At 47.3% G+C, this 21,582-nt stretch overlaps 1 protein-coding gene across 4 annotated transcripts in view; it reads left to right on the top strand.

Annotated features, from left to right (window-relative positions):
• The window catches only part of MDGA1 (MAM domain containing glycosylphosphatidylinositol anchor 1), a 143,230-nt gene that overhangs the window by 53,003 nt on the left and 68,645 nt on the right, over positions 1–21,582 (top strand). For 2 of the 4 annotated variants that reach the window (XM_054821119.1, XM_054821118.1), the window contains exons 4-8: positions 802–998; positions 3,826–3,958; positions 9,176–9,445; positions 9,839–10,168; positions 13,430–13,723. In XM_054821119.1, coding sequence (XP_054677094.1) covers positions 802–998; positions 3,826–3,958; positions 9,176–9,445; positions 9,839–10,168; positions 13,430–13,723 — 1,224 coding nt within the window. The remainder of the gene's footprint in view (positions 1–801; positions 999–3,825; positions 3,959–9,175; positions 9,446–9,838; positions 10,169–13,429; positions 13,724–21,582) is intronic. The other 2 variants (XM_054821120.1, XM_054821121.1) reach the window with 2 other exon arrangements.

The raw sequence follows: 21,582 nt of genomic DNA, 5'->3' as shown, positions 1-21,582 counted from the left end.
GCATTTTCTGTAAAAGGAGAAAACAGAAAAGAATTTGATCAGTTTAGGGGTGGGTGATAGGGATGCAGTGAGCAGAACTTGCTGAAGAGGGAGAGTCAGTATAGACCTTGAAAAGAAGAGAATACACAGAGGATATTTTAATAGGAAGAGGGAGAAATTGTACATAGCTCTCACAGCGTTTTGCATCTCATGTTCCCATGGCAGCCCACGAGACTTGCTCCTGTCTGGGAGATGACTGACTCTTCATCTCAGCTCCTTGATCTTGTCCTAACTTCTACTGACTTGAAGGTTTGTCATGCCCTTTGTGTGGGCATCTCATAGCCATAGGCTTAGCCCCATGATTTCAGGAGGAATTTGGGAAGTGGAAAGTGGGAGCAGAAGAAATGATGATGGAGCAGAGTTTCCTGGGATCCTTCTGACCTTTCACTGAAGTAGAGAGCAGTGATTTGGGGTACAGGTTGTCATGGGGGAAGGTGAAGCAGCCCACTGGTCTGAGAGGCATGTGACAGGCAGGCAGTTTCCTTGAGGACCACGTGGGATCTGCAGACCAGAGGGTGCTTTCTATTCTCTGAAGGTTGTGTGGTGAGTGGGACAATTTTGGCTTCTCCTGTCTGTTCCTGTTAGATATTGTTTGTGTTACCTGCCCTCAGATCAGCTCTTAATTCAGCAGTTGTCATCAGCCAAATGTGTGGGAGCTTCCCCTGTCCTCTATGGCGCCTGGAGCATCATCTGCTCTGCAGGCTGTATGTGCAGACCAAGCTTCACTAACAACTGCTGCGACCCTCCTTACCTTCCTTCCAGATCTAGATGAACCTGTTCTCACCATTCATCAGACCATCAGTGATGTACGTGGCAGCTTCTACCAGGAGAAGACTGTCTTCCTCCGCTGCACTGTCAATTCCAACCCACCAGCTCGCTTCATCTGGAAACGGGGAGCTGAGACACTTTCCCACAGTCAGGACAATGGCGTGGACATCTATGAACCCCTCTACACACAGGTGAAAAAATCCAAACCTCCACCAGCTTGCGTTGAGCATCTTGCTGATGCAGGGCACTCAGTAGTGGGCAACATTTTTTTCCCTGTGTGGATTATGATACTGGGGAGAGGGTAGTGTCCACTGCAAGGAGCACTCTCTCCAAAAGGACTGGTAGAGCCTAGTTCTGCATGCAGGTTCCCAGGGGGCAAGAGGAGCAGAGCAGCAGGAGGGAGCATGACAGCCTAGAAATTCCTTCTCGGCACTGTCCCTGAGAGCAGATCACAGCTCCCCTAATGAGGTTGTGTGGCTGTTGGATGGCTGAGACTAAAATCCAAGCAAACAATTCCAAGATTGGGTCTCTATCTCCCATTACTAATTTTTATTTTTCTTAATTGAATTCCCAAACTCCATAAATCAGGGGAATTGCTTCCTGTTTAGCAGTGTGAGTGACTGGCAGGAACTGCTGTGGGATCCATGAGGGAAATGAAGAACTTTTCCTAATGGCCATTAGGAACAGAGGCAGACCAACTGCCCAGGTGCTTTCTGACTGTCGTCCTGTGACAGGGTATCCACATCCTTTCTGCTTCTCCTGCTTGCCTATGGTAGACTTGTTCCTCTGAACGCCACTTTCTTTACAGTAATTAGCTCACCAACACAGTGGGAGACAGAGGGGAATTTTTCTTTTGCCAAGGCACTCTGGGCATGTTATCTTAAGCTGAGCTCTCGCTCTGAACGTCCTTCAGATGCTAACCAGCCCCAGTGCTTCCAGCAAGGCTGTTTGGCAGCACGAGGCAGTGATGGGTGGGAAGGGAGGGCTGAAAGGGCTGCTCCCCAGGGTACCCGTTTCATCCCACGCACCTCCTCGCGCTCCTAAAGCTGGGCCCTGTGAGCACATTCTGGCAGAGTTTGATTTCTGAGCGATGCTCCAGGCAACCTCTCAGTTAATGTAGTCGTGTTCATATTTTATTGAAACACGCCATCTCTGTAGGTCATGGAAATGGGCAGCCAAATGGAAACATTCAGGGGGATGAAGAGAGGAGAGAGCTGCAGCTTAGCGGGAGATTTGCAGAAAAGCTGTAGGTCAGCGCTGTTGTTGGGCCCTGAAGAGAGCTTTGTCTAGTCCAGTGCTGTGTGACATACAACCAGGACATCCCTGGCCTTAGAGGAAGCCACCATGGGCTCTTCCAGCTTTCACTAAGCTCAGTGTAATTAACAGGAGACATTGTCTTATGAGAGGATGTCTTAGGATTTGAGATTTTCTTCAGTGAAATAAGGCATCTGGCAGAATTTCACCGTGTTGCAGCATTAATGTGTAAATGACCCAGCATCCTGCAGCTCCTGTCAGGCAACGTTCCCACCATGATGGGTCTTTCCCAGCTCTGAGAAGAGGGTGTTAGGACTGCTGTGCTCACACAGGCATGCCCTTACGGTCCTCTGCATAGCACCAGCATAAACCTGTGAGTTTTATGTTGGTAAGAGTAGAAGTTAATGAAAACACACCTCTGCAACACTATTGGGAGAGGAAAATCTTGCTGGTGCTCAAATGAACTATGTTTAACAAAGCACCCTTCACAGAGCTTTGTAATATTGTCTTAGAGATGAATGGTATTAGTGTCAGGTTTGGGTAGGCTTCTACATTAAAAGGAGGTGAAGACTTTACTGTTTTAACTTTTTAAAACTTATTTACACTGAAGTTTTATACACATTTACTCAACATTTACTAATCAATAAACAGGATATATATGACCCTGTAAGTGAGTAGCTGACATGCACATTGTAAATGCCATCATTTGTGTGGCATAGCAACAGATCTCAGGGGACAGGACTTTCACAGGGTTATTGGTCTCCTAGGTATTTATCTTTCTAATTTACTCAGTTCAGATCCTTGTTCTCTGCATATTAGCATGCCTGAGCTCATTGTCCAGTCCCTTGAGGTTGTCCTCAAGAGGATTTGTCATGCTGACACCTTCTCACATGTGCAGGCAATTACGGAATGGTTTCTCCAAAAGAGATTTAGACAAACACAAGGAGAACAACAGCGACAAGCTGTCGTGGGAAGACATATGAGTTGCAGGGTGTACAAACCACAGGGTGCATCTCGGAGCTTTCCACATTCCATAAATAAAAATCTATGGAATGCATTTATTGTTAATTTAACAACTTGATTCTGTTTCTGTAACAAGCCAGTAACTAATGGAGTGCCAGGGAGTGATTTTCTTTGTTACCATAGTATGAGAAAAGGCTATCAAAGTCTGTGCTGTCACTCTGGATTTACACCATCATAAATGAGATTAGAATCTGGAGAAGAGAGATCAGAAAGCTTTTTAGGGTCCTTTGAGTATTTCTCTGAATTATCTCCCCTCCCCCCCCAAATTTTTACAGTGTAACTGTTGAACTTGTCATTTAGGCCAGCATTAATGCCTGAGTTGGCTCTGATTTTACTTTGGTTTTGCAATGTTGAGATCCCAATGACATCACTTGGGTTCCTACCGACATCTCAATGTGAGATCTCAAGGTCTGTTCTTGGACGCTTAAGGTTTTTCCAGTTCCACAAGATGATTCTGACAGCAGTTGATGAGAAATTATGCCTAGACCTGTTCGGCGGTGCTTTCAGGTTAAATGTCAGTTGGTTGCTGAGTCTTTTTAGAAATCCTGGAGGTAGAATCCTGCAGACATTTTGTGTCTCTCTTATATACAGCTAGGGGGGCTTGGAGTTTGTACAGTTCCCTGAGGTTTTGATAGGAGCTGCTGGTAATCTGTAAACTTTGGGACAGGTTATGGACTTGCAATGATGAGCTGTGGTTTGTACACCTCTGTCTTTTTTCCTGACTCTTTTCCCAACTCCTAGGGCGAAACCAAAGTCCTGAAACTGAAGAACCTGCGGCCCCAGGATTACGCCAGCTACACGTGCCAGGTGTCCGTCCGCAATGTCTGCAGCATCCCTGACAAATCCATCACCTTCCAGCTCACAAACACCACAGGTAAGAGGGGATGCAGAGGGTCCCTGCAGCCCTCCAACCTCTTGCTTGCTCAACAGCCATTACCCCTCTAGGAGGGTAACACAGCCCCCTGTCCGGGGCCTGCAGCACCCCACATTCTCATACATGGCTGCTGGGATTACAAATCCTTCACACAGAAGTTTTGTGGCCAGGGATACCCTAATTTCTTGTGGCTCTGTGTATAGCCGGTGCGTTGGCCAGGCCTGCCATGAGATCATTAAAACAGACTATGTGTAGGTGTTGAGGCACTAGGTAGTTTTTAATCCAGACACTGTTTTATTTATTTATAATTCTAAGTGACTTTAAAAATAGATTTGATACAGTCTAGAGCAGGGCAGATGCAGCAGGAGTTCTTACAAATAATTAATTTGTGTGTGACTGCCCTGGTTTGCCAGGCTGTGCTCTCAGTACTGCCCAGCTAACAGGCTCCACTGGTGCCGATGGGCTCCTTTGCCTTCCCAATAAATGAATTGTACACTGATATTCATACTGGCAGTGCCTGAGTGCACCGCCAGTTGCAAACAGAATCAATTTGGTGCCTCTTTCTTGACCTGCAATAACTGACTGATAAGTGAGTATCATGTACCAAATACTTGCAAGGACCTGATTGCAACCTGTCTTAAAAAAAAAAATCACACACAAAACCAAAACCACACCCACAAAAGAAACCACCCACAAAGCCCCCACATGTGTTGAATATTTTCAAATAATAAGTAAATGTCAGGAAATCGCTTCCAGCCCTGGGGTATTCCATGATCAGAAAGGAAGGCATTGTAGTTGTTTGAATTATTCACCTCTCTAATGTAACACAAAGCAGTTTGCATCCCCTGTGTCATCTTTGTGCAGTGGAAACAGAACTCTTTTGATGTTGCCAACTGTTGATGGGATATTGTTGATACTGTATAAATTATGTTTATTGATCTGACTTGAGCCCAAGGTGCAGAGCAATAGTTGCATCATTTTATGTAGAAAGAAGAAAACTAATGATCTTAAAGTGAACTATAGCTAAAGTCAGAAAAAATATTCTCTATGTAGTAAGATCTCTGAACATGTCTTCAGCAGCTCACACCACTGCCTGAGTTTATCTCAGGATCAGACTGTAGCGAATGCTGGAATATTTCCTTTAAAAACTTATCTTATGCTCATGATGAAGAAAGGATTTCATACAGCTCTTCTTCCCTGTTGTGTCTTTACCTTTGAAGAGTTAGAAAATCAGATTTCTCTTCATGTCCACTCCCCCCTGCCAGCCCAAGCACAGGGAAACTACCCTTCATTTCAGTCCAGCCCCTTTACTGAGTGAACGGGGAAAAATGTATTTTCAGGTTGTAGCCAGATCAGAAGCCAGTGATATGGCTGAATTTACACCAACTTCTTAGGTACTTACCTCAGGTCTGAACCTGGTCCGTGTAGCACATATATCTAGTTATTTATCTCTTGTTTAGCTATATAGTTAACAGTGGAGCCTGATACCACAAGCTCAAAGGGGCCATGGAAAACATGTTCCTAGCAAATTGCATTTAAAAGCTGGAGGTGAAAATGAAGCTGGCATTGTGCTGTGAGCAGGGTTTGTGTTAAATAATATTTCATGTTAAATATACTTCTGTTATCTGGCTTATTTGTCCTGTAGGTAGTATTGTGCATAGGTGAGAAAATATTTAAAGAAAAATCTTTAATTCTGTCCTTTTTTGCATAGGTCTTTTCTTTCCCTCTTGTGCTCATGCTTTAGCAACCTCTGTAGCCTTGGCTGTGCGCTGAATCCTGAGCAGCTGTGCTCAGGATGCCTTCGCCTTTGCAACTGAGGATGGCCCAAAGGGCGCTGAGGTGCATGGAAATCGATCTCTTAAATATTTATAGACCCAACTACTACAGACCTTGAGGGGAATTAGTGGGTCAGGTCATGTCAGGCCAAGGGAATCTTCTCTTCCCGGTTCATTTGCTGTTCCTCAGCTGGTTCCCTTTGGCTCCTCTGGCAGTGGCCTTTGGGCAGATCTCCATCAAGGAGACGTGCTTCTGCCCAGCTCTGCGTTAGCAGGTTGGCCCTTGCAGCAGGGGATGGGTTCTCTGTCCGCAACCTTAATGGGAAGGAGGATTCGCCTGCGTCTCCTCTGTCCTGCTGCTGCTGTGTGGCTCTAGACCAGCAGGTTGGGTCTGCAGAGCCACAGGACCACCTCAGCACCGGGCTGTCATCGCTTGCTCCAGCAGGATCAGGCTGGCGTTTTCCCCTTCCTTGATTTCTGCAAAATTAAGCAGCCCAGCTGGTTAATTCTCCTGCAGTTTTTCTGCAGCAAATTGGACTTCAAAGGGAATTGAAAGCGACTCTTTGTTTTTAATGGTCCCCTTGCTGCTCGGCAGACTCCGCCAGCAGGTTTTCTGAGCCAAGAACAAAAGGAATTGCCACAGGTTACAAATAAATGAGATTCATCTCCTGCATAACAATATCTGCAGACTGTTAACCTCTGTCTGCTGACAGGAGTGGGCGTGGGAGGCTGCACAGGCTGCCACAGCCAGGGCTCCATTTTGGGGCACATCATGGGAGCTTGCTGCCTGGAGCTGTGCGGGTGGCAGCTTTGCAGTTTCCCTGCCTCCCTCTTGCACGCACACACAACCTACCCTGAGGCAGTGCTCACACCAGCATGTCACTTTTTTTTTGGGTTGCCTTGCCCAGAACATGTCACTGCTGAGCAAGATGAGTGTTGTTCATATATTTGCACATCAAACACCACAAGATCCCTAATTCTTAACCAGAGCCTGTGGGACCTCTTCTGGTTTGTGCTCCAACTCTGACATCTTATCTCTGGACATAGGCTGGTCTCAGCCTTTCTCTGGCTCTGATGGGGATGCGTAGAGATTCCCAAGCAAGATGCTGCATCTGTCAGCTTGTCTATGTGCCCTGTGAACTCAAGCCCAGTTCAACGTCAGAGGGCAGGAACAGCTATTTGGTATCAGCTATGCTCATCTGACAGCCTGTTAGTGACAGGAATGTGTCCTGCCCCACCAAACAACGGTGAGTTGAGCTGTTGTGTTCCTGGGCCTCGCTGAGCCTCATGACACCACCTGGAGCTTGGAGAGGATGTACAAATCCTTCCTTTGCTGATTAGCGTGCATTAATCCTTGCACACAGTTTCCAAGACTCCAGCAAAGAGACCTGTCAAAGGCTCTGAGCGCAGGCTGTGGCCTCCTAAAATTCAAGGACTGCAACCACTGACCTCAATATGACCAGTGCAGGTGGCAGAGGAGCCACCTTCTTCCTTAGGCACAGCTGGCCACTGTTGGCACAAATAGCGCGCGCTGTGGCCAGGGAGGGGACATTTGATTCAGTGCACCAAAGCAATATCCCAGCATGGCAGTAGTTGCATTGCTAAATTATGGTGCCGGTGCTGAGGAGAGAGCAGTTCTCCTCGCCTTGTTTGTATGGGCTGTAATTCAGAGATCCAACACAAATCCAGCACAGCTCATTAACGTGGGGTCCACGGAGAGAAGAGGCAGAAATAATGATGCTGTTAAATCAGGCTTCATGAATATGGAACAATGTCTTATTTTGCATTATTATGGCTGTTACTTAAAACATACTCCCCGCCTTTGTGCTGTGGACTGCTACTTTCTCAACTCTGTCTGGATGGAGACAGTGATGGTGCTGACAAGGGCTTTTAAAAGGCTTTTCATGGGATGAAATAGAGAGTACAAAGGGAAGGGTTTTTTGATCAGTTCCTGGAAGGGGATGTAGTGAGAAGGGTGCAGAAATAAAATAAACCAAAACCCGTGTTAGGGTATTCAAAGGAGAGGTTGTCTAGTTATTTTGAATCAATCCTAGTTATTCAGTTGTGCATGAAAGACAATCCCTGTGACCTGGTCTATAGCCCCCAGGTCTACAGAGAAGTGTATTTGACACCTGTGGAGGTGAAGGAGGTTAAGAGCGGATGCAGAGCTGCTGTTCATGGTCTGTTATGGTGCAGACAGCTCCTGGTCCTCTGTGTCAGGTTCTGAGCTGCAAGGGCAAGCTGCTGGGCAAAGGCTTTGCCTCTCAAAGACATCTTGTTGGGTGTGAAAGATGGAGAGGCATATCATGGGATAGCTAAGGTCCTTTTTTTAATGGTAGACCTTCCCCAAAATTCCTTCTGGGGATGGCAATGCTGAATGGGAGGAGGAGTAGTTTAATCCCAACTGTCCTTGAACATTAACAACTGTTGGATTCAAGCAGGCTCCTCTGAGCCTGTCCTTTCTCCTTCACCTCTCCATCAGGGTGGAGGTCTGGTGGTCAGGCAGAAGGAGCAGGCTGTGACTGGGCATGCACCTGGTGCTCTGCCTGACCTTCCCTTGGGACTGTGAGAACTGTCCAGTAAACACTGACATCCAGAGAGCTTCCCAGCATGCTTTCTATCAGGTCCTGAAATGCTAAGCTCAATTCATGGTTGAGACTTCCCATGCCTTATGACAATGCATCTCTTGTTGTCCTGTTTTGGTTTTTTTTTCTTTCTCAGGGCTCAGCCCAGTGTGCTGTTTCTGTCCAAAGCACAAGCAGACTAATTGTGGCTCATACAATAGTGTTTCAGTAAAGGAGATACAGGCGCTCTAGTAGGAGCTATCTGTTGAGCTTTTTCTCCAGTGATGCTTCTGCAGGGCCTGTCTAGAGTCAGGGGAGAACAGAAGGCACTGTGATGTCTGCAGGGGAGTGGGCTGGATGCAGTGCAGGTAGGTCATGCAGAGCCACAGCAGCTTTCCTTTGTCCTGCCTTGCTGCAGTTGTTTGCATCAGGAGTCAAGAAGTCCCTAGCCTTGGATTCTCCACTGCTGAATTTTGTCTGTGCATAAGGGGATTCATCAGGAGTTTCTTCTGACCTGAGTCCTGAGCCTAGAGAACCTGCACTAACACTGCTAAAACGTCATACCTACCTTGTGGCCCAATCCTAAGCACTAGTGGTGGAGTGTTTTAGGTTTGACCTCTGTTCTGGGGCAGTGTGAGGTCCTGCCTGCAGTGTTTCCGAGCTATGACAGAGCAAGGTGCTCTAACTCAAAAACATTGTAATGATAATGCTTAGGTTCACAAACACCTTGTATTTGTAAAGAATTGCTAGATCCCTCCAGCTCTCCCTACTCAAACCAGCCATCTTCAAGAACAAATCCTGTAAAGTGTGAAGCTGTGCACAGGCAAGTGGGTGGGTCTTTTTCAAGCTCTGAAGTGTCCCTCTTTGTACTCTTCCAGCCCCACCTGCTCTGAAGTTGTCTGTCAATGAGACACTGGTGGTCAACCCTGGTGACAACATCACTATGCAGTGCTCTCTGACGGGCGGTGACCCACTGCCAGAGGTGGTCTGGTCTCACTCTCCTGGCCCAATGCCTCCCAACAGCCTTGTACAAGGAGGCAACCTCACTCTCTGGAGGATCCGTGTGGAAGACTCGGGCTACTACAATTGCACAGCCATCAACAATGTGGGGAACCCAGCAAAGAAGATGGTGAACCTGCTGGTGCGGTGTAAGTTGCTCTTTTTCTCAGTGTATGGGTTTTCAGGGTGGAGGGGCTTGATTTGCATTTCTCCTGGCTGTTCTTGTACAGCTGAGGGTGAATGTGATACTTTGCAGAGATTAGTATTCAGGAGAAGCTGCTGTGCAAGTTTCTTTGCTCCCAGACCAGCAGCTGTGCTAGCACTGCTTGCAGCCTCATCCCAGACTATAGCACTGTCCTGGGCTAGAAAATGATCCCAGACTGCCAGATGTGAGGCCCTGGGGATCTATTGTGGGAACATAACTGGGGGAGGTCTTGAGGCAGGTTTTGCATGGAGATGTTGCCTTTGAGGAGCAAAGAGCTGTTGTCCCATGTAAGATGGTTTGCTGTCCCTAACCAGTTTTGCACTTGTGTTTGTCCCAGCCATGAAGAATGCCACGTTCCAAATCACCCCTGATGTGATCAAAGAGAGTGAGACCATCCAGTTAGGGCAGGACTTGAAGCTTTCGTGCCATGTGGATGCTATACCCCAGGAGAAAGTTGTCTATTCCTGGTACAAGAATGGGAAACCAGCTAGGTTCTCAGACCGGTTGCTCATCACCAGGAATGACCCCGAACTCCCACCTGTGACTTGCAGCTTGGAGATTATTGACCTGAGGTTCAGTGACTACGGCACCTACCTGTGCGTGGCTACCTTCCAGGGAGCACACATTCCTGACCTCAGTGTGGAGGTGAACATCTCCTCAGAGACAGGTGAGCCTCTCTGTGGCAGCTAGGGACCCCAGGACAGTGGCTGACATCACTAGCTGCCCCCCACCCCTATCCCTCTGACTTTTTTGAAGGACCTCTCATGAGTGTCTTGAATCCCAGTGGGAAAAAGTATCGCATCCTCAGGCAAGCATTTGGCTGAGATTGGAGATGGGTAATAGTTACAGATCCTCTGCCAGATGTGTTGTGCACCAAACAGATCTTCCTTAATGTTTTCTCCCTGTGAGAAGTCCAAAGTGCAGTCCAGTCAAAACTACAGAGACAGGTTTAGAGCGTGATTGTTCAAAGGAGCCTCCAAATTGTGAAGGAAGAAAGAGGGGATGGTATTTCACCAAATTTCAAATGTCCCTTTGCTTAGAAGGGAGTAAAAAAGAAATAAAGCTGCTCTTTCTTCTCTTTGGCATCGCTTATGAGGAATGTCCCTTTTTTCAGAGCTGTGGCCAGGAGATTGGTATCATCTGTCATAGCAAATTGTGTGAAGAGCTTTAATGTTTACTGGATTGCAATTGCAATCTGTCTTGGACACTCTCTGTAGGAGTCCAAGTGTTATAAATGCCTCCCCCCTTTAAAATCAGGGTCAAAGCTTCACTCCATGGCTTGGTGAGGACAGGACTAATCCATAAGTGTGTTTGTCAGTCACCTTGAGGACTGAAATGCAGGGTCTCAGGGCTGCCTTTTTGCTTCTGGGGAAGTGGTGGGTCCAGCTCTGTTCTCCATTACACCCATGCTATCTTGTTGCCTTTCAGGACCTCGAGGGTATGGCATAAAGCAACATTGGGCTAGTGATCTGGTGAGGACTCCCGAGGGGGCCAGTTGCCCACAGATTTTGTCCTGAATTTTCATGGAAAATTTTCGCAGTCACTGCTTGTGCTGGTCAGGCTGATCCCAGTCTTGATTCTGGGCATTGCTCACTTCGTCCCCCTAGCAGAAGGTGCTGTGACTGTGTTTGCTTTGGGAAGCTCTGCTCTCACCAGAGAAATGCAGGGGCCAGCCCGCTCCCAATGGGACTGTGCCCAGTGCTCGGTAGCAGCCTGGAGACCGAGCCCTGACTGTGCCATGGACCTACTAAACACCAAAGGGTGGTGCTTCCCTGCTGCTGGCAGCCCTGGCAAGTAGGGCTCTCTGTGCCAGCAGACACCATCCTCGTTGTACCAGCCTGGAATAAAATCTGGGCAACCCCCCCAGTCCTGGTGCAAAGCTGGCTCTCCTGACCTTGTGTGGCTGCTGCTGCCAGGAGCAATCCTCTTTGCCCAAGATCACTAGATGGCAGAGTGCATTTGTGTTTAAGACTGCAAGGGTAGGAGGCTGCGAAGGGCTGGGAGACCCTGCATGATCCCACCAAGTCTCTGTTGGTGCAGGTGTTGATCAGGTGCCAGCTGGCCTCTACCTCAAAGGAGGTGCTGCAGTGGCAGGTTGCCCTGAGCTCTGGCCCAGCCGGTGGAGGCTGACCCCCATGTGCTCATGTGGATGCTGCTGATGGGGAAGGACAGGAGGGCAGCCTGGGGTGTTTTCACGCCTCTCTGGCATCCTGGGCCAGCAGGACTGCTTTGTGACCCAGGGAATGAAGACGGTCATCCCCACTGGAGCAGCCCTTCATGCAGCAGCTGAGGCTGTCCAGTATGCGGCATCCCCATGAACAGACATGAGCTGCCTCCGACATGTGGTTCCCGCATAAAAACCCAGCAGGTTTTCCTCAGACCGCAGGATCAGAGCAGGAGGGTGACAGCGGTGGCTCCATGTTTCCCTGCTGAGTGAAGCCTGAGCTCACTAAGGTGGCCGCCTCCACTAAGCAGCTCTGAGGAGATCGCTTTAATTAAAAAAAAAAATCTTCAGTTGCAATTTACAGCTTTTTCCCCTGGAGAAAATTGCCTCTCACCAGGTGAGCAGCTGCTGGCAGTGCTGGGCACTGAGCGCGCTGTCATCCCTTCGCACTGTGCGGGACAGGGTGTGATGAGATTCCCCAGCCCACAGGAGACCTGCAAATTGAAAATATGGCCTCCCTGTTGCATAGGGAGGTCACTGCAGAGGGAGATTGGGCTGGAGCCATCCTAAATTTGCTCTTAAAACAGCTGTGGGCTGTAATGTGTTGCAATTACCATAGCACACTCTCCTTTGCTGGAGTTGAATTGAGCTAATGTTGGTCAGACCAGCCTGTTATGGCCTCTGTAGTTCTAAACTTTGATTTAAATGGAAACAAAGTATGTGGTCCTTGCGGCTATGGAAGTGTCAATCCAAGTGTTGCCACTGTCAGCAGGAAGGGCTGAATGAGGAGCTTTCAGAAAATTATTACAGCTCTGTTTTACATCAGTTGAAGTGTTAACTCTGAAGCCTAATACAAATAAAATGTCAGTTATTATATGGGGTTTAGTACAAACACCCCTTTCCTCAGTTCTTGGACTTGGGGACATGAACAACAAAGCTCTTCCCACCAACACCTCTGCAGCCTTTAGTTGCAGTCATTGGGTTTCTTTTGAGCTTTGCATATCAGCGAAGTTTTGTTTGTCAATTGAGAGCTGGATTTTTTTTGAGCATTGCTGTGCCTCCAGCTCTAGCCACAGCTCGGCAGCAGTTCTGCTGTTCCTAGCCTGGCCTGGAAGCGATGCCTGAAGTGATCTTTGCTGAGACCCATCTCTTGCTTGAGTGAGCTGGAGGTAACTACTGCAATATAAATCTCAATGTAAAGTAAGCAAAGGCATTTAACAGAGCTGGCTTCTGGCTGTGATTTAGGAGTTAGCAGAGATCCTGGATGTCTGATAAGGCTTGAGATGAGATCTACAAGCACTAATCCTGTAAGTCTTAGTTTCAGTCTGACCCGTGTAAGGGAACCAGATATCTTGGCAGATATGACTCCCGTTTCTTGGTCAGAAGACTGCAGTTCTATTTGGGAAATTCACTGACCAGAAGTAGGGAAATAGATCAAAGAGGCTTTTGCCTTTGGATTTCTCTGTGCTAGCCCTGCTGCTAGATAGCATTTTGCAACCAGAGGGGTGGAAGCTGGGAGAATGTCCCAATACAGCTAGTACTTGCCATTGGGATACATTGTTGGATCTTCCTTGATACCCTGTGGCTCCAGACCCTGTAGGATGACTTACATGGGCAGTACGTTCCTGTAGGGGTTGCAGTGTGTTGAGTGGAAACCTCTGGAGTTCAGAGCTGTTGGTGTTACTCGAACACAAGCATCTCAAGAATATTCCTTACTTGCTGGAAATTCACTGTAAAATGATTCCCTTCTTGTCTCCCTTTTAGTGCCACCAACCATCAGTGTCCCTAAGGGTCAGTCCACAATCACTGTCCGGGAGGGCTCCCGGGCTGAGCTGCAGTGCGAGGTTCGAGGGAAGCCCAAGCCACCCATCATCTGGTCCCGGGTAGATAAGGAAGCCCCCATGCCTTCAGGGACAATGACGATGGAGACATACGATGGGAAGCTGCGCCTGGAGAGTGTGAGCCGAGAAATGAGTGGAACCTATAAGTGTCAGACAGCCAGGTACAATGGCTTTAACATCAGACCCCGGGAAGCCCTGGTGCAGCTCAACGTGCAGTGTGAGTACAACCGTACGCTACCAGAGTGCCTGTCTGAATGCCTGTGTACATAAAAGCCTGTGGAAGAAGCAGGGTTAACACACTGAATCTTGCTTTCAGGCAGAGCTGACCTATCTTACTGGGCTGAGCAGACGCATCACTTTTGTCTAGGGACCTTTGAAGAGTTTATATTTAATTGGTCTGGCTACACAAGGCTAAGGGCAGGATACCGTATGGCCAGTGTTTTGGAAATGGAAGGGAGAGGTGTTGTGTGTGGTTGTATATAATGCTTTCCATTTCCCCGTCAGTGGATGAGTGCAGAACAGCAGCTTTACCAGGTGTGTGCTTGTGTGCAATACATATGTGTAAAATACCTTCAGGATATGTTAGTAAGTTTGTAAAGTCAAGCACTGAAAAGGTAGCAAACAAATGTTAATTAGACCATTTCCATGCCACAACCCTTTCTTTCTTCAGCTTAGTTACCCCAGCTACCATTTCTGGACATACTTGAGACATTTTGCCGAAAAGCAGTGCTAGGCAGACCCTAATAAGGACTGCATACTTCCGAATGGTTCTTATGTAATAAAGCTGTGAGTAACAGAAAAATGATTCTTAGCATGTGGTGTATTGAGTGATTTCAGTGATGGGTGGTGCTCCCAGCTCTGCTTGAAGGCGATATCTGTGCACAAAGGTGAATGTAGAGGGAAGGATGCTGCTGGTGTCTGCCTTGGGTGACTATCTCCATCCTTTCCCTGCAGTGATTTCTCTCTCCCTCCAGAGAAGTGAGTGCCTGCTCAGCTCCCATGCTTTTGAGGTGTGTTTTGATATGCGGGAGTCTGTGCTCTCTCCTTAAAGACTTTGAATCAGACAGGGGTAAGGCAGCTGGTTAAAATGCCTTGGTCCGGAAAGAGCCATGACTGTAGGAGTAGCCCTCCCTGCAGACCTCATCCCATCGGGATAGTGCCATTGCTGAACTCCCGCAGAGTCCTCTGAGCAGCGTGGATCTGGCAGCTGTGGGATAGGTAGGGAGCAGGTCAGTCTGCCCCCAGGCGCACTGCCTCTGGGCTGTGACTGACAAGCCTCCACACACAGCACCGCAGTGCTCGTTAGACATGCTGCCACACTTGCTCCCCAGGAAAAAGTGCGACCAGAGCGGATAATCTGGCTGAAGCCAACCAGAAACACTGCTCAAAGATGTGAGCTGCTAGGAGCACAGCAGTAATGGAGGTGTGCAAAGACCTGCATGCACTTAGAATATTCCAAGATCCCCTTTTAAAATTATCTCTGTCCATTCAGGAGCATGGCAGGAATTAAATTACAGGATGGGGACAGGGAAATGTGTGCCGATTTCCATGCAGGTAAGTATGTGTGGAGAAGCTTCCCTTAAGCAGGATGGAAATGTGCGGTGTCTTGCTTTAAGCTGTTTTAGAAGGCAGGCTGGCTCAGGTGTATGGGGCATGGCAGGGAGGGTGACTCTTGGTCACTCTAAGAACTGATGGGAGCTGCAGCAAAATCTCACTCTGGAACAAAGAACCACACCTGATGGTGTCCCCATTTTGGTGTTGATGTTTGAAAGCTGTGTGGTCCTCGCTGACCCTCATTGCCCTTGCAGAGGGAGCAGCAGTGCCAAGCCTGGGATGAATTCAGGCTAAGTGGTCTGGAAGGGGATCACAGCCCTGAATTCGGGGCTGGAGCGGGAGGACATGACTCCCCACGCAAGAAAGATGGTAGGTACAAGCCAGAAGCTGTTCTGGGGGTTGAGCCTTTGATGTGACCGCCAAGAAGGCAAAGATGTGATGAACTTCTATGTAAAGAGCAACTCAACGTACTCTTCCTGTAGCTCTTCCCAAAGCCAAGCAATGCTTTATTGTGATCTCACCCAAGTAATGGTGGTGTGGATCCATGCGGCAGCCCACCCAAACGGCCCTCTTCCCTTCTCCTTCAGTTTTGTGTACCCTTAGTTGGAGCTGGGTGCGTACTGAGTATTTGTACACCTGAGCTGTCTCCTCCCACCTGGAATCTGTGGAAGGACCTTACGGTGGCACTGCCTGTTCTGTGCCTGAGCAGGCAGCTTTGCTTTCAGGGCTGTCAATTTGCTCCTTCCATCAGCATGAAGAACAAATTCTGAACCAAGAAAGTAGAGCAAGAATTGCCCTCATCCCCTTTATAGGCTCCACCTTCCACCACCCCCTTCCCCTGCAAAAAAAAAACCAAATCCCACAGTCCCTGTTTATCCCTCTCCTCCTTGCTCATGCAGCTGGAAGGAGGTGGGTGCTGCAGTGGGGGCCGCCATGGTTAATTGAAATGCTGCTCTCCAGCGTGGGTAGCTCATTAGTCTGGTGGCTTGCTCTGGAATTCTCATCTTCTTGGAAATGTGGATCGTGTGGCTCCTGCAGCCTCTGTGATGAGCACTTCCCCTGCCTACCCCAGCCCAGCATCCCATCAGAGAGCTGCTTAGGTGGGGTGTGCATCCACACGGGTGTGCACACGTGTGCATGTGTGTGTGCATGCATGCGTGCCTGTTTGTGTCGGTGTGAGCTCCTTTTGAACTGGCTTACTCAAGGGAAGAGCGAATTCTGGGTGATAATGTGGTTGTTTCTCTGATTTGCTCCAAAGCTAAAGTTGCAAAATCAATACAGTAGATCTGATTAGATGTCAGAACCTGTTTCTGTGTTTCTCTTTTCTTTTTCTCCCCTCACCCTCATGCATATAGTGCTGTATTGTAACAAACTAGCCCAGAAATAGGCTTTGCGAACTGCACTGCAGTAGTGGAAAGAGAATGAGAAGACAAAAAGAACAAGTCAGCTGTCAAAAAAAAAAAAAGTGTTTGGGCTTTTTATTGTTTTTTTGTATTTTGCAAGCAGAAAAAGTTGCTTTCCTTTTATCTTACGAGCTGTAATTGTCTATCATCAGCTCTCTGACAGTCTGGATGGTCTGTTCCCTGGACTTCTTGGTCTGCACTGTAGAGCTTTGAAAGATTAATAAGTTCATGAAAGTCCTTGCAGCCTTATAGCTCTGTGGTTAGGATGAAGAAATGTTATATACTGGTTAGAGTGAGAAATTGGGCTTGTCAGAACTCCTGGGAATCTGGCTACCGCTTGGAGTGACAATTTCTTGTCGTCTTTCCCCTACCTTCAAAACAGGAATAAAACTGACCCATCTCTTCAAGGATTTATGAGGCATAATGAACATAGCACTTTGAAATATTGAAATAAAAATAGTAATGGAAGGGCAGAGTGCTGCTGTTAATAATATCAATGCTATTGTTAATGCTGTTGTCAAGGCTTTTTTCAGGAACACGTACTCGCTCAAGAAAAATCCCAGCAGAAAAATGAATCCTCTGCAGAGGTGGGTGTAAAATCAGGGGTGGGTCACCCTTGTAGGTGAGATCGTGTAAGCCTGTAAAATACACCCCGGGCTTGAATATGTGCAGCACTCTGGGTTTTGGAATACAAAGTGTCATTTGATCCAATATGTATGAACAGAGGAAAGAAAGTGTGTATATGTGAATCAGTGAAAAGGATGCTACCCAGATACAAATTTAGCAAGTACATAATAACAAATTGTAAAAAAAAAAAAAAAAAAAAAAATTAGCCATGTATCCTAAAAGCCTGGTCAAAATAGCATTTCCATGAATTGCAAAGATTAGTAGTGACTCTAAACTCTAGCTGTTGCTAGAATTGGTCTTTGAGATGACTGTCTTATCATGGTGAATATTACATTTGCTCTGTTAGAGCCTCTATAACAGTGTGGTGTAAATTGCAATCCTAGTACGTTATCCTGCTTGAATGATATTGTATCAACTCTGATGCTTTGTCAGTCCTGACCAGCATGTCATAAACTTCTGGACAGTTCAGTTAAAGTCCAGCTCAACCCTGCACTCCTCATCATACCTGATCCTTGATACATCCACTCCAGTATTTTCCCACAGATCGGTTTATCCTCCCTCACAGCACTCACTACTTGCTGTCTCAGGCTCTTGCTCGATCACCTGAATGGGTTTTCCCTCTTTGGATAACCACCAAAGCCTGGTAGCAGAGCACTTGTCTCCTCTGTTGAGAGATGTTAATTAGTTCACCAAATTCTGATGGCTGGATAAGCAGACTTTTGCTGGTGCCATTTTTGTCTTTGGAAGAAATCTTGGTGTCTCTAAGTGCCCAGAGAAAGAAGGGAAGAAGGAAGAGATATTTATGTAGGGCTGACCTTGTTTTGGATAGTCAAGTCTGAAAGATGATCCTGCTTCTCATCCTTGGGTCACACAGCAGGTGATATCTTGGCGGGAGGAAAGACTAGAAAAGGAATTAACCTGAGTCTCCTTTCCTGGAATAACATGGCCTGTGAATTTGGCCCCTTCTGGATCTAAAATAATATTCCACAGTCATCTGGGATTGATCTCCAAAGGATTACGCTTATTGCCCTTAGGTAGTTTTGCCACATTAAACAGCTGGTGGATTATTGTGCTTTATCCCCAAAGTATAGGGAATATTAGGTGTAATCAGGAAAGTAGAGTGATGTTCTCTTTGGAGGGGCAGTTATCATGGTTAACAGGACTTCAGCAGCCATTGCGTAGTCCTAGACATAGGCATTGCCATAGGGCTGGTGACCTGATCTGTAAGGCAGCCAGAATACATCCTGCTGGGGCATCTGTTGCCCTTGTCACTTAAACTAATGTTCAGGTGGGCACAGATATGTTTTCCTATTCAAGCTCACACACTGGCAACTGTTATTCCTGGTCACATGCTGTTGATTCATTCCTCTTTAAAATCCTGCTGAACCCATTGGCAATGCTGTACATCAGGCGGGCAATAGTCAGTATCAATTTCCTGTGTTATCTATGTAGCAAACAGAAGAGCAGGCAGGAGAGGAGGGGGTGATACTGTAAATAAGTAAGAAGCATTGCTGGATCCACGCAACTGGAAATGGAAATGCATTAAACTGTTTCGATCAACTGTTGAAGCCATAGCTCAGTGTCCATGCTCTTTGCTCGTACCCTGCCCCCTCTGAAACATAAGCTAGGATATTAACTGTTCCATTAAAAGTACTCTTGAGACATGCTCCTAGCATGGAGATATTTCTGCAGAGTGGCTAGGACTGGGCTTTTGGCTCCTGAGGGCTTCCTGCAGCTCTCCTGCCTATGTGAAGGGAGTTTAAGAGAAATGAGACTCACTGTGGCTAGAGCTGACCCATATCTGTGACTGAGCTGGCTTATCTGTCTTGCTGCTTGGCCACGTGAGCTGGAGTATGGAGCCATCTGCTAAGAATTTTAGACTTGGCTGGTTTCATTTCTGAGTGTATTTATTAATAGTGACTGTTTTAATTTTTTAAATTATTTTCATATTTTCATCAGTGAAGTCCGGCCTGACACCCTCCTCCAAGCTGAGGAGTGCAGTTCAGGAGCTAACCTGGGGGAAGAAGGTGATTTTTCTACCCTTGTAGTGACTGGGGATTTCCTGCCCTTCCATTCATGCTTCAGTATTGCTGTTCTACACGATACAGGTCTTGCTCCCAAAGGAGGGAATCCTCGGGCTGTACTACTAACCAGAGCTCTGGGATGTTCTGGTTCATTTTAGACCATCAGAGGCTTAAGAATGAACTGATATTCTCAGGAAGATGTGTCTGTATTCAAAACCACAGGAAAACTGTGCCTTCTGCAAGTTCAGTGTTTGCAAACCTGGAGACCTTCGTTAGCAAAAAGAAGAAAATAATTTGTAGTCAAGGGCATGACCTCAAACCACCAGTCTGAACAAAGCATGACCTGGTTGTTAGGTCCCACTTTGATGAAAGTCCTCCCTATTTATCCCCTAATTTGTTGTACAGAGGTTTGTGTGACTAAGCTGAAAGTTATTTCTGTCTTTCTATGAATACCCAGAACCCCCCTGCTCCTCCCGTTAAGAGCAGAGAGTTTTGTTCCTGATTGTGAACACACTTTCTCCTTGCAGTATTGTGTCTGGGATTAAGTTGCTTAGAGCTTGTGTTTGTGCACGTAGCCCTGTCCTCAGCAATACGGCGTTAGGATTGCTCCCTCGGCTTCCCAGAGCCTTGGCTGCTAACAACTAATTAGAGTTGTCAGTCTAAGGACAGGCTGAAGGAGGAATCACTTTTACTCCATCATGGCTGTAAACCCAAATGGCCACGGTTCAGAGCACAGTAACAACCACAGAGGCTTTGCTGGCCTCAGATTTGTTTTACAAATTACCATCTATTGGTCCTGGGGCCTGGCAGACAGAGCTGTGGCAGCACTTACATTGGGTTTTGAGATGGAGTTGTACCAAATGTAGCTGAAAAGAGGATGGCTTCTGTTTGTCTAAGACAAGGCCCTACCCTCCTGCCAGCCTCGTGGCCTTGAGGAGCAGGTAGTCTGACAGGCTAAGGATGCTTAGCTAAAACCTTCTTCTTTGTGACCACCTTTATGTTTGTGGAGACAAGCCCCAGGACTCCCAGTGCTGCTTTTTATAGTGTTTGGTGTATGCAACTTTGGAGGAAAACGCCTTTCAGAGAGCAAAGCAGTTGTATGAATTTTGGCTACCCTGAATTTTTTCCCCTTGGTATGTAGCAGTTAGGACTTGCTCTGCAGGACCCCGGTCTCTTCCCTGTTTGCTGCCTTGTGGGGAAGGTTCCCGTGTGCTGCCACTCACTGAGATTTGCTTGGGAAGTCTCCCTTGCGCCCCGAGAGCTTTTCGGATTTACCTCTTTGATTGAAATTGGTCTGACAGAGCATGTCTCTACACTGTGGTGGCCGGGATATGTAGGAGACTTGAGACATAAAGCAAAACACCCAGATGGCAGGGAGAATTCACAGGAGCAGCAGAGGCTGGGGAGCAGATTTTGCAAAGCTGGCATGTTCAGTCTGCGGCACCGCATGTCAGGTGCAAAGTACCAGGAGGCCTCCTCACTGTGCCCTGCATAAATGACCGTGAAAGAAGAGAGGGCAATACCCAGATATGTATATAAGAAAGGTGGGAGCCCTCCTTAAAGAGGGGACCTGGGTCTGCTACATGAGATTGCAGCCTGCCTGCACTGCTGTTGAGCCTTTGTGCAGCTCATTGCTCATCTCTAAACACCTCTGTGGTTGTAACAATAGGCTGAGTAAAAGCTTGTGTGAGAGCTCCTTGCCTAGAGAGATGAATTTACTCAGAAGAGAACTGGTTTAAATCAGCTAATCCATTTCTCAGATATTGTTGGGAGAAACAAATACACTTTCCATAAGCTGCCATTATCCTGTTTTTTGGCCAGACTCTCCAGGAAGAGCAACTTCATTTTATCGAGAGAGACAGACATCCAGTTATACAGTTTTGTCAGGAAAGCGAAGGAGAGCTGTATAGACAGTGGACGGCAGACAGTCTTGGTCATATCTCTGTGGACAGTTGCTCACCTACCGTGGCCCTTTCAGGGCTGAGCACCACGTCTCATGCTGTTCTAATTCAGATGCTCCTTTTAAGATTTTCCTGCCATGGCAGCTATTTTCCCTGTAGGACCTAGCTATACATCAACTTGTTGGGATAAAAAACAACTCCAGAATCCTCTCAAATGCTTTGTGCTGGGTATCCTGCAAGGCTGTGCATGTTTGAGTCTCGCTCAAGCGTGTCCTTGTCTTTAAGCCACAGGAGCATACTGCTGCTGAAGTACTGTCAGATGCTTTCCCAGTGCTTCCCATCTTGCCATTTTGAAGAAACTGCTTTGGTGTTGAGCCTTGTGGTTGTTGTCTTGGTTTAGGCCGCAGGTGAAACCACTTGTATCAAAGATCTCTGAACTGCAATACAGCTGGTGGTACCCAGACTGCATCAAGGCAGCCTGCCTGGAGGGAGAGGTTGTCCTGGCTCTGCTTCTGTTTGCACAGGGATGTAACGCAGGTTCCTCTCTAACATACACTGTGAGTACTT

This window comes from Grus americana, chromosome 3, assembly GCF_028858705.1.
Source record: "Grus americana isolate bGruAme1 chromosome 3, bGruAme1.mat, whole genome shotgun sequence".
NCBI classification, from domain to species: Eukaryota; Metazoa; Chordata; class Aves; order Gruiformes; family Gruidae; genus Grus; species Grus americana.
This window is presented reverse-complemented; position numbering and strand designations above follow the sequence as displayed.